The 13,873-nt window shown below is 40.9% G+C and overlaps 1 protein-coding gene across 22 annotated transcripts in view; it reads right to left on the minus strand.

The window, feature by feature from the left end:
- RIMBP2 (RIMS binding protein 2) overlaps nt 1-13,873 on the minus strand; it is a 307,061-nt gene that overhangs the window by 264,780 nt on the left and 28,408 nt on the right. For 7 of the 22 annotated variants that reach the window (XM_072144382.1, XM_072144378.1, XM_072144380.1 and 4 more), the window contains exons 1-2: nt 10,684-11,499; nt 10,183-10,278 (exon numbers count right to left, since the gene is read on the minus strand). In XM_072144382.1, coding sequence (XP_072000483.1) covers nt 10,183-10,278; nt 10,684-10,722 — 135 coding nt within the window. In that variant the 5' untranslated portion in view covers nt 10,723-11,499. Of the gene's footprint in view, nt 1-10,182; nt 10,279-10,683; nt 11,501-13,873 lie in introns of those variants that run through there. The other 15 variants (XM_072144385.1, XM_072144383.1, XM_072144386.1 and 12 more) reach the window with 7 other exon arrangements.

The following is a 13,873-nucleotide window of genomic DNA, read 5'->3' on the forward strand; positions in this document are numbered from 1 at the left end:
CCCATCGCTGACCCCATACTCCTCAGCTGGGTGATGGATGAATGGGAAAGGTAAAAAAGTTGTCAGCTTGTGGGTGTTTTACATTAGTACTAGCCTACTTAAATCAAATAATGGTTGCATTTTAATATTTTTTATTTAATGTGCCTCTACCCCTAGAGAAACTATCACTATAAGAGACAAACTCATAATTGATATTTATTCAGTGAACATGATCCCCTATTTCCTAATTTTTTAATCAACGAGCTGTGAGAGGTTTCTTTCCTGGCAAGACCTGTAACATTTATGGTGGCACTTTAGGGTTGTAAACCATGGGAACATTTTGGGAAGGATTTCAAAGCATTTCCACATCAAAATCCTTGTGCAAAGTTCACACATTATGCCTCTGGTTGATATTTCTGGGAAAGCAGTGCTGTTTTGTATATGATTACATGACAAGAGTAAAAATTATGATATGATGGATGCAAATTTATAAATTCCTTTTATTTGTAAAATATTTGAGGGTAAAAAGTATTTTTTTAATTTCCACAATGAGACTTTGAGATGAGATTGCATAATATGCAGTGTTACTTATATTATTTTGTACAGTGCGTTATGCCATCAATAGAAAATCATAGTCAATCTATTAGGTCACCCCCCTGCAAAGTCTAAAAGGCATACAATCACAGCAGACCTGGGGGCCTTCATTAGGCTTATATATACAAAGTTAGAGCATCAACACCATGGGATCCCTCCCTGAAATCCCTTAGTTCCTTAGTTGTTCTAATATTTTTGGCATGGTAATGGAAGTTTGGCAGTATAAGGCTAAATTATGTAGTGCTGACATGCACCATACTGTTGCTAAACAACATGTTAATACTGTTATAAACAGTCACTGCCATTGAATACTGCAGGGATAAGAAGATAAACAAAGATAACAAGCCACTCCCAGCCTGAGGACCAGACGAAGAGGAGTGAGGTAAGTATACGATTAGGGAAACTGCAGGATGCTCGTCACTGCCCAAGAGTGATAATTCATCAAGTAGGTGACCTTGTTTATCTTCTCATCCCCGCATTATCCAATGGCAGTGACTTACACTATGTTAGGGCAGTCCTTTGTGACACACAGCTGACGTGCAATCACATGACCAAAGAAAGCTGGAGACCATGGGGAGAAGACAGAAACTGTCTTCTTCCCAGGGTACTTATTGAATGAGTGGGAGAGACTGCAGCAGTACCCAACGTGATCGCCATGGAACCTATCAGCAGAAACTAAACTAATAAACCACCACCAAAAATTGTTAAGTGGCTTAGGATATTCCATATCATGTTTCTTTTATGGTCCAGTGTGGTGGCATCATCCAGAAAATCAACACTGGAGAGAGATATAAATTGTTTATTTGAAGAAGTGGAGAGTTTAACACTGAAGTCAAGCTCTCCCCACCTCAGTACATCCCCTTCACTGTAATTGACATGATGCACCAGAATTCAGCAGAGCTGGTTAGTAAAGTCTCTCGACCCGAGGGCTACAACTACAAGGGATATTCAGAGGAAGAATACCTGACTACAATGCTAAACTGGCTGGAATTTTTAACAGCATGTTATTATCATCACACTTCAGAGTTGATTAGCTGGTTGATGCAACCATGATGGGCCAAGAAAGAAACATGACCAAGAAGGTGAATCTGCTTGACAACAAACTCTATATTAAGACTATTTCGACAACAAGTTCCTTGTGATGGGTTAAACATTTCTGGCTGTACTGCAGATTCATTTAATTGTAGATGATCCCAAATATAAAATAAAATAATAAATACTGAAAACTACTGTCAGAATTCTCACAGCTAAATACTGTTTATAGTGGAAAGTGAAGTTTTGGTCACTTGTAAAATATTTCTCTTTTTGTGTTAAAATATTGTAATCTGTAATTGTTGCTGGCCTGAAATGTTTCACTGAATGCACAGCAGCTGTAATGTAGATGCAGGAACTTCCCTTGTATTAATGCTCCTGACAAAACCTGCCAACCATCCTATTAGCAGCAATGTAATGGATAAAGGTCAGGCCTTGCTTAGGAAGGGAACTCACCCATTACTACAGGAGTGTCCTGAAAAGTGTTGTACTGGCAGCAGAGAGAGAAAATTTATTATAATCCAAATCCGCAAGCACAGCATTTCTGCCATTCCTAATGCTCTGATGGCTGACTGCTGATTTTACAAGGCCAGTACATTTTTTATTAAACAGCAAAATGTAAGAAGTATTTATACTTACAAGGGATATACTGCAGAGCAGAGGAAACGTGCTTTACTCTAAAAGAGGGGCTATACCACCCTATGAACCAAGGATAAGACATCCCAAAAATTGAGATACCGTATATACTCGAGTATAAGCCGAGTTTTTTTAGCACAACTTTTGTGCTAAAAATTCAACACTCGGGTTATACTTGGGTATACAAAATAATAAACTTACTACTCACCATTCTGACGGCCCGGACAGCTCCTCTTCATCTTTATGCCGCAGGTCCGCGGGAGCTCCGTGGCCGCGCCTCTTCAGTCTTCATGCCGGCTCGGGGCGCGACAGCTCCGTGCGCACGGCCCGTCCGGCACTCAACTGTGATGACAGCCGCTGTCGCGGCCCCGAGCCGGCATGTAGACTGAAGAGGCGCGGCCACGGAGCTGCCGCGGAGCTGCGGCGGAGCTGCGGCATGAAGATGAAGATGGAGAGGAGCTGTCCGGGCCGTCGGAATGGTGAGTAGTAAGTTTATTATTTTTTTTTACCGGCAACAGGGGGCTGGCAGGCTATCTAGACAAAGGGGCTTGCAGGCTATCTAGACAAAGGGGCTGGCAGGCTATCTACATAAAGGGGCCTGGCAGCTATATACTGGGAGGATGTGACCAATGCATTTCCCACCCTCGGCTTATACTCGAGTCAATAGGTTTTTCCAGTTTTTGGTGGTAAAACTAGGTACCTCGGCTTATACTCGGGTCGGCTTATACTGGAGTATATACGGTACATGACGTAGGCACTTTTTAAATGAGGATTTACTTAGACCAGGACCTTTAGTATGTTGAACTGAATATGTTCAAGGAGTTTTCCCATAAACATACTGAATATAGCATAAGGGGATAAATGCCTGATCATGAGGGGTCTGCCTGTGAAGACTCCCCCTTGAACAGTAAAATGGGATTATCAAAAATATCTATACACAATGTTTACGACTTTAAGACAAGTATGTGTGAGCCAGCAGCACTTCACGTAGCTATGACATGAGTCATCTTAGGAGAGTTCTTGAGGAGATCAGAATTTGTCACTTACTGAATATCAATACATAACAACAGTATTTTTCTGCCCAGCAAATGTTAGAGCAAGATGGCCATTGCTCCATAAAAGTGAAATGAGGATATAATTGCACTTGTGGCCACTGTATATTATTTTTGTATTATATATTGGGTACAGTATATCAAACATCTTATAAATATATATTCAGCTAAAGTTCCATATCTCATTAACTTCTATAGGTATAGGTGCAAACTGCATAGTGTAGCCAATTATGCCCGGGTAACCAGGAGATTTATCCTTCTATTCAGTAACTTCTCCTTTCTTCACTGTGGCAGTGCGGTGCAGTGGGGAGTAGAGCCTGCACTGCCGCTTTCTCTATAGACCTTGCAATCATGAGATCGCTGGATCTGTAGGGGTCAATCAGAGCTGCTGGATCAGACCCAGTGAAGCCCTGTTCCAACATCTGCCTCCAAAGGGGGCCATTTCTCCCTGTAACTGGTGCTTAAATAGATGCTTCAGTTACAGGTGAAAACCAGAAAGTAAAAAAAAAAAAAAAATCATGAAATCAGAAGCCACAGCCCTCCTTCTGAAAGGTCTTCATGCTAATCGGCCTTAAGCTTCCATCCATTAAATGGCAGGAGATGGAGGGTCATGTGACCATATACTCCAATGAGCACCAACTCCTGTACAGCGTCCTGTGAGCTATATGTGCAGTGACCTTCGTTCCCTGAAACAGCCCGTCACTGCCAAGTCACGTGGGGCTGTAATGAGAAGCTGTGTGCAGCTCTGCCTGGATGGAGGAAACTGCACTGTTTCAACTTTGTTAAGCAGGGGAAAAAGTAACATCATAAATAGTGGGTGGAGGAGAACATCCTATGGCTGGATCATACCAGAAGATGGAGCAGTGTCTGCTCCCTGCACAAAGCTTCTCATAAGGAAACTCTGTGATATAGCAGTGACAGGCAGTGTAAAGGGAAGGAAGATCACTGTAGAGCAGCGATATCAAACCTTTTAGGGGCTGAGTGCCGAAACTACAAGCAAAAGTCACATATTTTTCACAAAGGGCCAAATGCCAATTTAAAGTAACAGGTTTCAAACTTATTGGCGCCCTGAGGACACCAATTCAGAAGAAAGAAGGAGAAATTTGTATTATTATTATTAAGGTCACATATCCAGAGAAGGAGCTACAATGATAATCAAGCTCTGTCCACACCTCCTTGATTCAGGTCTTGAGTCCTGAATAGAGACCTCTGTGCTATGTGATGGCCTGGGTGCCCAAAGAGAGGGCTCCGAGTGCCACCTCTGTGCCATAGGTTCGCCACCACTGCTGTAGAGGAATGTAGAGGAAAGTGCACATGACATTACATGACCCTCCATCTCATGCCATCTTATGAATGGAAGCAGGAAGGCAATTATGAAGGTGAACTGTGGCTTCAGATTTTATGAGTATGCTGCATATTTTTATCTATACATTATCATGTCCCAAATATATAATTCAATAATTAACATAAAGTGGCCAACCCCTTTAAAGCAATCTATGACAAATCTATTACATGAGATATATGTTACAACTAAGACTACTTAGTTCCTATAACACAAGTGCAGGTGTCAGGATCGAAGGTAGTGGATCCTCTCGACCACCGCGGATAATGACATAAGCCGCCACCTGAGACCGGAATCTAAATGGTACCCGGTTTTCACAAGAGCCCGCCACAAAGCAGGCTGGACTTGCTGCGGTGTGGTACCACCAGGTCATTCCACACACACGACTTTGTCCACGGTGGCAGCCAAGGCGAAGTACAGAATCGTCAGGCAAACTCGTGGTCAGGAACAGGCAGGAGGTCGAGACAGGCAGCAAAGGATTGGAATTTGGGACGTAGCAGTAGGTCAGGACAGGCAGCACGGAATCGGAGTCGGGGGCGTCGCAGAAGGTCAGGACGGGCAGCACAGAACGGAATCAAGGTCACAACAGGAAGTCGGGATAATCGCACCGCTTTCTCTAAGGATGTGAGGCACAAAGATCCGGCAAGGGACACAGGAAGGGGGAGGAATCTATCTTGGCAGGCGGACAGCCAGTGCCAATTATTGGCAAGCTGGCCCTTTAAATCTTACAGAGCCAGGGAGTGCGCACCGTAGGAGATGGAAACACACGCGCCGGACTGCTGGGATAAGGGAGGCCGTCACTGGAGCTGGGAGCGGTATGTTACCAAGCAGGCAGGCTCCGGGGGCACTGTAAGGCCCACAGGTGCGCCTGCAACCCAGGATATGGGTCGCAGGGGCACCCGTGGCTGGGACAGCAAGCTTAACTTATGACTAAGGATGTTGTCTGGAATGCATTTGTGGTTCCTGATATTTTCCACTGAATATCCCGCTAAGAGTATGATATCCTATAAATAATATGTTCTGCTCTTCAATGTGAAGTGCTGCTAAGAAGCTTTTCTAGTGCACTGCTGGACTGCAAGATGAGAAGAAACCTGTCCAGGAGCTTTATATATCTCTGTTGGAGTTCATCTTCAATGGAAATGTTTTGAAGCATCAGTTTATAACATTGTATCAAGAAAATTAATACAAATATTATACTTGATATTATTTCTTTTAAATAATGTTTATTTTATTTTTTTGTTTTAGCTCAACATTGTTTACAATTGTCTGGGTGAGCCTGACAACAGAACATTCTCTGTGTAGTCAGGTCAACCCCCTCCACATCCCTTGGACATCCTTCAACACAGTAATGAGAAAGCACCTGCACTTCCTACTATACACATGTCCCAATGCTGCAGCACAGGTGTATGTAAATAGAAGTATGTCAGTATAAACTGGAGAAATTCACTCAATTTTTGTATACTTTTTTGTATAAGATTTATGACTGCAGTTCTTACAGTACAGTAACAATGTGGCTATTGTTACTTGCTACAGAACAGAAGTTTTGTGCTGTAACTTCTTTGACCCATAATGGAATTTTTGAGTATTTGGAACATTAAATACTTAATGATGGAAGGTGAACTGTGGAACATATAACTTATACAGAAAAATATTGTAGACCTATAGCTATATGTACACACAACTCAATAATGTGCCCTACAAATAAAACTTTCATGGATATAGATTTCTGGATGGATATAGATATCTATATGGATAAATATACGCCAATACCCTAGCTGGGAGATTTTTCATTTCAGATAAAAGGTCTGCAGATAAATGGATTTGGATCTTATAAGAGAAGACTGGGAAAACAGTGAAGTAGGTTCATATTCCTGCGGCCAGAAATAGAACTTAAATTGGACCTAGGAGGAAGTTCAGAGATTCTAGAACTGTATGAAAAGTATGAGTCATTTCACATAGTGCAGAAGCCACAGATACCAGAAGATAATCAGAACAGAAAGGGAAAGGACTGTATAACAATGTGATCTGCTATTCATAGAATATACATTATTAACTATTTGTTCGCCAATAGAAGATTTTCTTTCTGCTAAACTGCAGCTGGTTGGTTAGCTGCTTTAAAGCATTTAGCAACTTTCTATAAGAGCACATTGCTGTGCAGATTATACCAAACTTGAACTTCATTATGTAAATAAATACAGGATGTATTCTGTAGAGGAATGGATTACACTGCATCATCAACATTTTCCCAAAATATAAATGAAATCGCTGAAATAACGTCTCCCCAACTCCCACACGCCAGAGCGTGACTAGTAAAAGTAAATCCCTGGCAGGGAATACACGCAGATACATTCTCATTATCCAAGACAGATTGCTGTGGGTGGCTCCATATGCATTACCCACTTGTTCAGTTTATGGAGAGGGATGAGTTTACAGAGCTGTCTGAATGGCATGGTGCCTCTGTTAACACTTGCTATTCCTGGAAGGTAATTTATTATTTTATTGTTGGACAATATCTATTATTTTCTTGCGGTTCTATTTCTGTATTTCTGTGATTAATATAAAAACCTTTTATAGAACGGTTTATGATTTTTCTGCATTGTGACATACTTTTTTGGAGGTAATCCTGTTGGGGTACAGTCCTTCTTTAAACCAAATATAGGACATGTTATATTTATCTATCCCTATAGTCCAGTTTATTAGGTTTTAAATTTACTATAAAGAAATAGAGAGACTATATAGGGAGCAGAACTGTTCTAGTTGCCCATGTCAACCAATCAGAGCTCAGCTTTCATTTTCCCACAATTGTTTATAAAACTAAAGCTGAGCTTTGATTGGTTTCCAAGGGCAACTAGAGCAGTTTTACATCAGACACTTCTGATAAATCTCCCCCTATATATTAAGTTCCTCGAGTTCAATGATTTCTTTTTACTGCTAAAGCCTAATTAATCCACAGAAAGCCAAAACTCACAGAGCGAGATTTATCAGAAGTGTCTGTGAGCAGAAAATGTACTAGTTGCTCATGGCATCAGAGCTCAGTTTTCATTTTTTTCAAATGCTATGGGAAAATAAAAGCTGAGCTGTGATTGGTTGCCGTGAGCAACTAGAACAATTTTTCTCTCAGACATTTCTGATAAATATCCCCCACTGTTAATGGTAGAAAGCTAATTTGCCATGAAGTTAGAAAAATGCCTTTATGATCTTAACTGGCAAATTTATAAACCCTTGGATTAATAGCAGTAGCCTATTTATTGTAGTCTACAAGGAAGATAACTGATCGAAATATACAGCTTCCAAACACCTGTAAAAAAAAAAAAAAAAGAGGGCAAATCCTCACCAATCAATGTCACTGTCTTATCCCAAATAAAACCAAAGGAAAAAAAAAACAGGGAACATAAACCAAAGCAATGACAAAACATTGTAAAAAAATCATAGTTAAAAATTTGATTCAAAAGAAGAGCATACATGTTTTGATTTACATCTGCTATTATGTTATTAAATATTATGTGACAATGAAAGCCATAAAAACAAGCCCGTAACAAAATTGTGCAATTACGCTCCCTCTACAATCATACGCCATACAGTGTCGGACTGGCCCACCAGAGTACCAGAGGATCCTCCGGTGGGCCCCAGCTCAACCCAATACTGAACCCCAGAGGTCCATCAGAAAACAACACAATTTGGAGGCTGCTAGAGTATATTTCCTGGGGTGATAATGAAGAGTGGGCCACCAGATTGATTTTCTCTGGTGGGCCTAAGGAAACGCAGCCCGACACTGACGCCATATGTCATTATATCTCAATCATACAGCTCTGGAAACTGAAAATAAAAAAGAATATGTTTTTTAAAGATGAATATATATGTCCCTGTAACATCTCTAAATGTATGTTTGGTTTTGTTATGCAAACAGTTAGTCTGCAGACCCCTTCTTTTCCTGTCAAAGTTAGGAGAGAGGTAGAAAACAGCTAAAATATCATAATTTCAGACAGTAATGCTGTTGTCTGACCTTTACCTTCTAGTCTGAACAGTGTACAGGGAGCACAATTTTTTGACAAACTATTGTGGTGGCCCAAACAATTGTCAGTTTAAACAAAGATAAACTCATAGGGGTACCTTTAATAAGCTGCATGCGTTTTCTGGTGGGCTTTGCATGTTCTTTTTAGTGCAAACTGCTTGCACAGGTATTTAAGAAGTTTACAGACCGATTTTGTGGTGCGACTTCACTATTCTTCATGCAACACAAGTTCCTGCAGAAGGGGGCGTTCCGGTGCACAGTTGGACCGTGCACCAGATTTAACATGCAAAGTCTGAAAGAAGTGTTTCGCACGCCTCATGTTGAAGGTTTAAAGATGCACCAAACAAAAGTGGTGCACTCTGTGGGAGCAGTGCAGGGGATGTTAGATTCATAAAGAATGTGCGGCACAATTCATGAATCTGCTTCCCTCTGCACTATGCACAGGTAAACTGCACATAGTAAAATCCAAAGAAGTATTTTCCAGCCCGGGAGTAACAGGTACAATTGAACTTTATTTGAGCATCAAAAAAGACATCCCAAGTAACAAAACTTTAACCCTTACTTATGACTTTTAAAGTTTTCTAACTTGGGATGTCTTGTTTGATACTTCAAATGCACTTGATACTCCCAGGACGGAAAAAATTCTTCTTTGGATTTTACTATCGACTCTAACAGCGGAGATCTCCATGCCGAGGGAGGAACTCGGGTGGGAAACAAAAGACAGTGAACTGGATTTTAATTTACAAAACTGTACATGGTACAGACTGCACTGTTCTTAGTAAATGTGCCGTATAATGTGCTATTAAACATGTCCATTTTCTGAGTATAAAATACAGCTCCTAACCACAGGTTGTGTGTGGACATGCAGTTAAGCCCCATTTGACGCAATGTAGCTTAGTAGGTACTGCTGTGGGAGGAAACCGAAGGACCTGGAGGAAACCCACTGAAACACGGAGAGAACATAAAAACTCTTTGCAGATGTTGACCCTAGGACTTGAACTATGTCCTTCTGTTGTATTATGGGAGTCATTTCCTCAAGAAACAAGCTTATGTTGTCTTCAATTTTAATAGTCTATAGAGAGACTTCTAATCACACTGATGCACTGGAGGCAGAGATGATATTTGCTCCATTGGCCTATATGATGTTGTGCTGAAGCATCATGGTATTGATTACAGACAATACATACAGGAATAGAAATAAAGATGGTGTCTTATCAGAGCAGACATGAGACTGCACTATTCTTGTCCCTTACCAAGGAGCTGATTATTGATTGCTGGTTATTATTGTTGCAATTATAGCTCATTCAGCACATATCTTATCTCATGTAATGTTAACAGCTTCACTATATGTATTACAAAACAGATTTGCTTCCTATGAAAATATTGGTTTGTATGCTGTACGGAAAGGGGAAATCTTCTGTATATTAATAATGAAGAATATGAAAACACAGATAAAGAAGACAATGGACCTCCATTGCACAGCATATCCCCCCGTCCCACTATTCTACTGCTCATTTCCAGCTTATGTTACTCACCAACTTTTTCTTTTCCTTGTCCCTTCTTGGTTTTTCAGCTTTGGTTTCAGTGTGCAAATGCCCCTGGAGAGTAACAGCATGATCATTGCTCTTCTCCTAGAAAAAAAAATTCCAGGACAGTTAAATCCCACATAAACGTAATGACATAATATGGATCACAACAAGCTACTTAGCAAATACCAAAAAACACCAACTTCATTAATATACAGTAACATTACTCGTGATTCGGACCTATGAGTAAAACCAGTGTCACATCAGTGTTATATTCTGCTGTATCAGTGTTCTCATACCTCCAGATGGAATAGATCCGTACATTCCAGAATCTAAGACTAATTATCTCCATATCATCCTGAAGTTTATTCCTTGGTGACTGGTGATTCATCCAGTCTTCCACATAGCAGTAACCTTATGCTACTTTTAATCTTTACTCCCACTAGCTCACTAAGAGACAATTACCAACTTTGTCATAATGTTTCTTAGCTTTAAAATTTAAAAACCTACCTTTTTGGTGTCGTCAGTATGATAAGTACCCTGTCCCATGGGAAAAATTAAAACCTAGAATGTCAGTGAATGTTAGAAAGAAACATTGCTGAAGAAGACATTATAGCTGTTTCTTGATAAAATCCAATGAATTTAACCAATCCAATCCAATGAACAGTCCTCCAGAAATGTGGCATATTTTACAAGTATTGGAAGCCAAGAATCATCGGTGTAGATGGGGCAATAGTTATTGCCTGCAGTTATTGCCTCTAATGGAGACTCCACGTCAAATGACAAGTTAATTTGTCTCATCAAGTTTAGAGATGATGTTAAATTTGACTGTCCAAAGTCTGAAGAAGATGATGAAAAATGTAGTCTTCTTGACAAAATTAATTAAATATATCACTAATACTATCGAAGAAAAAACACCTTGAGCAGGAACCCATTGATCTCCAAACGATGTCCCCAGAAGCTTGTACAGTATGTGAATTTATGTACAAGTAGTGAAGCAGAAGATCCTCCTTGAGCCATCAGCTGCAGTATCTAGCTATCTTTTTCAAACATTTTCATTTCGATAAGAAAATAAAACAACACTAAAAAAAAAGACTTCTCTTCATCCCAAAGGCATAAAAGAATGTGATCTCTTTTTCAGCTCCAAAAAAGCATCAAGAGCAGATGGGAGAGACATGGAATCGGTCTGCGTAGTTTCTGAGGACCAGCACTTATGGATTCTTTCCGTTTACCTGATGAGTGAAGTGTGCAGCATCAATGAAGCAGGCTTGCTGATGCTTGGGGACGTGGGTAGGAGCACACTCGCTGAGAACCATCTGCAGATTGCAGTCACTGTATAGCGTACTGTCATGACGGTGGGCTGAGAGTTGTGTTTTATAATTTGCTCATCATAAGGAGGAGTAATAGTATCACCATGGATTGAAACACATTATTACATTACAAATTTACATAAGTGCATTTCCAGAAATTAAGCTTTTGTTTATCTAAGGCAACTTACCCTTAAAGTGGTGGTCCAGTTTCAGCAAATAAATGTTAGTTTTTATATAGTGAAAAGTTATAGACTTTTCTAATATATTTTCTGTATTAGTTTCTTAATTTTTATAGATCTCTGATTGCTGCCATCCTATAGGAAGCTTCATTTTTTTATCCAGTGAATAAAAATCTGTCCATGGTCATGCGATGATACACAGATGCATGACTTGTAATATCACAGAGAGTAATCTGTGTGATATAATGAACTGTGCACCTGTGTGACAACACATGACCATGGATAGATTTCTAACCACAGGAAGTAAACAATTGGTTTTATCATGATTATTGAAAACATGCAACTGTGATGAAAATGTATTCCCCTATTTAACTTCCTGACAAAGTTAAAAGGAAATGGTGACACATTTCAAACTACATCGACGCAAACTTTACTTATACCTAATACACAGACTTTGGGGCAGATTTCTTGAAAATTCTTAGATGCACTTATAGGAGTGGTGGGATCAGAAGTGGGCGTAACTAGAAGAGGCATGGCCCCAAAGCAGATGTTTGAATAGGGCCCTCCAGGTTTAAGTAGGACAGAGCCATGATGGGCCCCTTTTCAGAAAACTCACATCTGGGCACCACACTGCCCCCCCCCCCCCCCCCACACACACATGAGCCACACTGTCCCTCCCTGATAAGCCATACTGTGTTCCCATAAGCCACACTGTTACCCCCTGTACCCACACTGTCTCCCCATAGCAAAACTACCCCGCCATAAGCCACACTGTCCCCCAATAAGCCACACTATCCCCCCGTAGCCACACTGTCCCCCGCGTAGCCACACTGACCCCCCATAAGCAACATTTTCCCCTATAAGACCCCCCCTCCCATAATATGCAGAGGCTTCTCTGCATCCTCTATGAATACATATACAGAACAAAGGCAGCAGCCACCATCATTAAATATGTAGATTAAAAAGACATAAAGCATCTTGCGTCCAGCACAGACGCATGCACCGTGAAGTAATCTCGTGGGTTACACATTCAGGAGCAGGCACTTATCTCTACAGATAACAGAAGCCGGGGTGCAGCGAGGGGTGTAAGGCATGTACCAGATTTTTCTGATCCTGGTGGGCCCTTTGGGAGCTCTGGGGCCCGGGCGCTTGCCTGGGTAAGCCGGATGCTGGCGTCGGCCCTTGCCCTCCTTACCCCTTAAAAATATACACCTATTTGTTTACTCACACATGTGAGTTGCAATGAAACACAGTGGCCAACATTGAACAAAAACAGTAAAAAATGTGCAGTTTGCATGTGTAGTGTGCAGGGGGCGCTAGATTCATGAATTGTGGTGCACATTCTTCATGAATCTCATGCCCCCTGCACAGCTCCGACTGAGTGCACCAACTTTTTTTTGTTGCACCTTTAATATAGGGGGTGCAACACAATTCTGTCAGACTTTGCATGTTAAATGGTGCACACTGTCCACCGGAACGCCCCTTTATTTTCAGAATTTTTTGTTGCGTCGAATATAGTGCAGCCGCCACACATTTGTGTCTCAAACACTTATTAAATACATGTTCAAGCAGTTTGCACTAAAAAGAACATGCAAAGTCTGACATAAAACTGGATTTAATAAATCAGGTCAGTATACAAGCATATACACATCACATATGCACACACATACACATATACAGCATGTACACCCATATACAAATACAGTATATATAAAGCCAAAACACCAGATGCTCGGCCCCCCTGACACTGTGGACCCCATAGTAGCTGCTATGGCTGCTACCTCTGTTGCTACGCCCCTGTGTAGGATTTTCTCCTGGTATATGTTATTTAATGTGGGTTTGTAGATTGCATATAGTGGACTCAACATTTTACATGTATATTGTGGGTACAGAAAGTATTCAGATCACTTTAAATTATTCTGCCAATTGGAAAGATCAAAAAAGTTACCGTATATACTCGTGTATAAGCAGAGTTTTTCAGCACAAAAAATGTGTTGAAAAACGTCCCCTCGGCTTATACACGAGTCACAGGTCACTTAAAAAATTCTTTAAAAAAAATAAACTTATATACTCACCCTCTGGTGGCCCCGATGTGCAGCGCTGCACCCCCGATGTCCGCGCGGGTCCTCTTCTGGCTTCCGTGCCCGTCTTCTATCATCTGTACATCGCGCTGGGCGCCACCATTGCTCTCTCCCGAGCGGCACCTAGTAT

The sequence above is a fragment of the Engystomops pustulosus genome, chromosome 1, assembly GCF_040894005.1.
Source record: "Engystomops pustulosus chromosome 1, aEngPut4.maternal, whole genome shotgun sequence".
In the NCBI taxonomy this organism is placed as follows: Eukaryota; Metazoa; Chordata; class Amphibia; order Anura; family Leptodactylidae; genus Engystomops; species Engystomops pustulosus.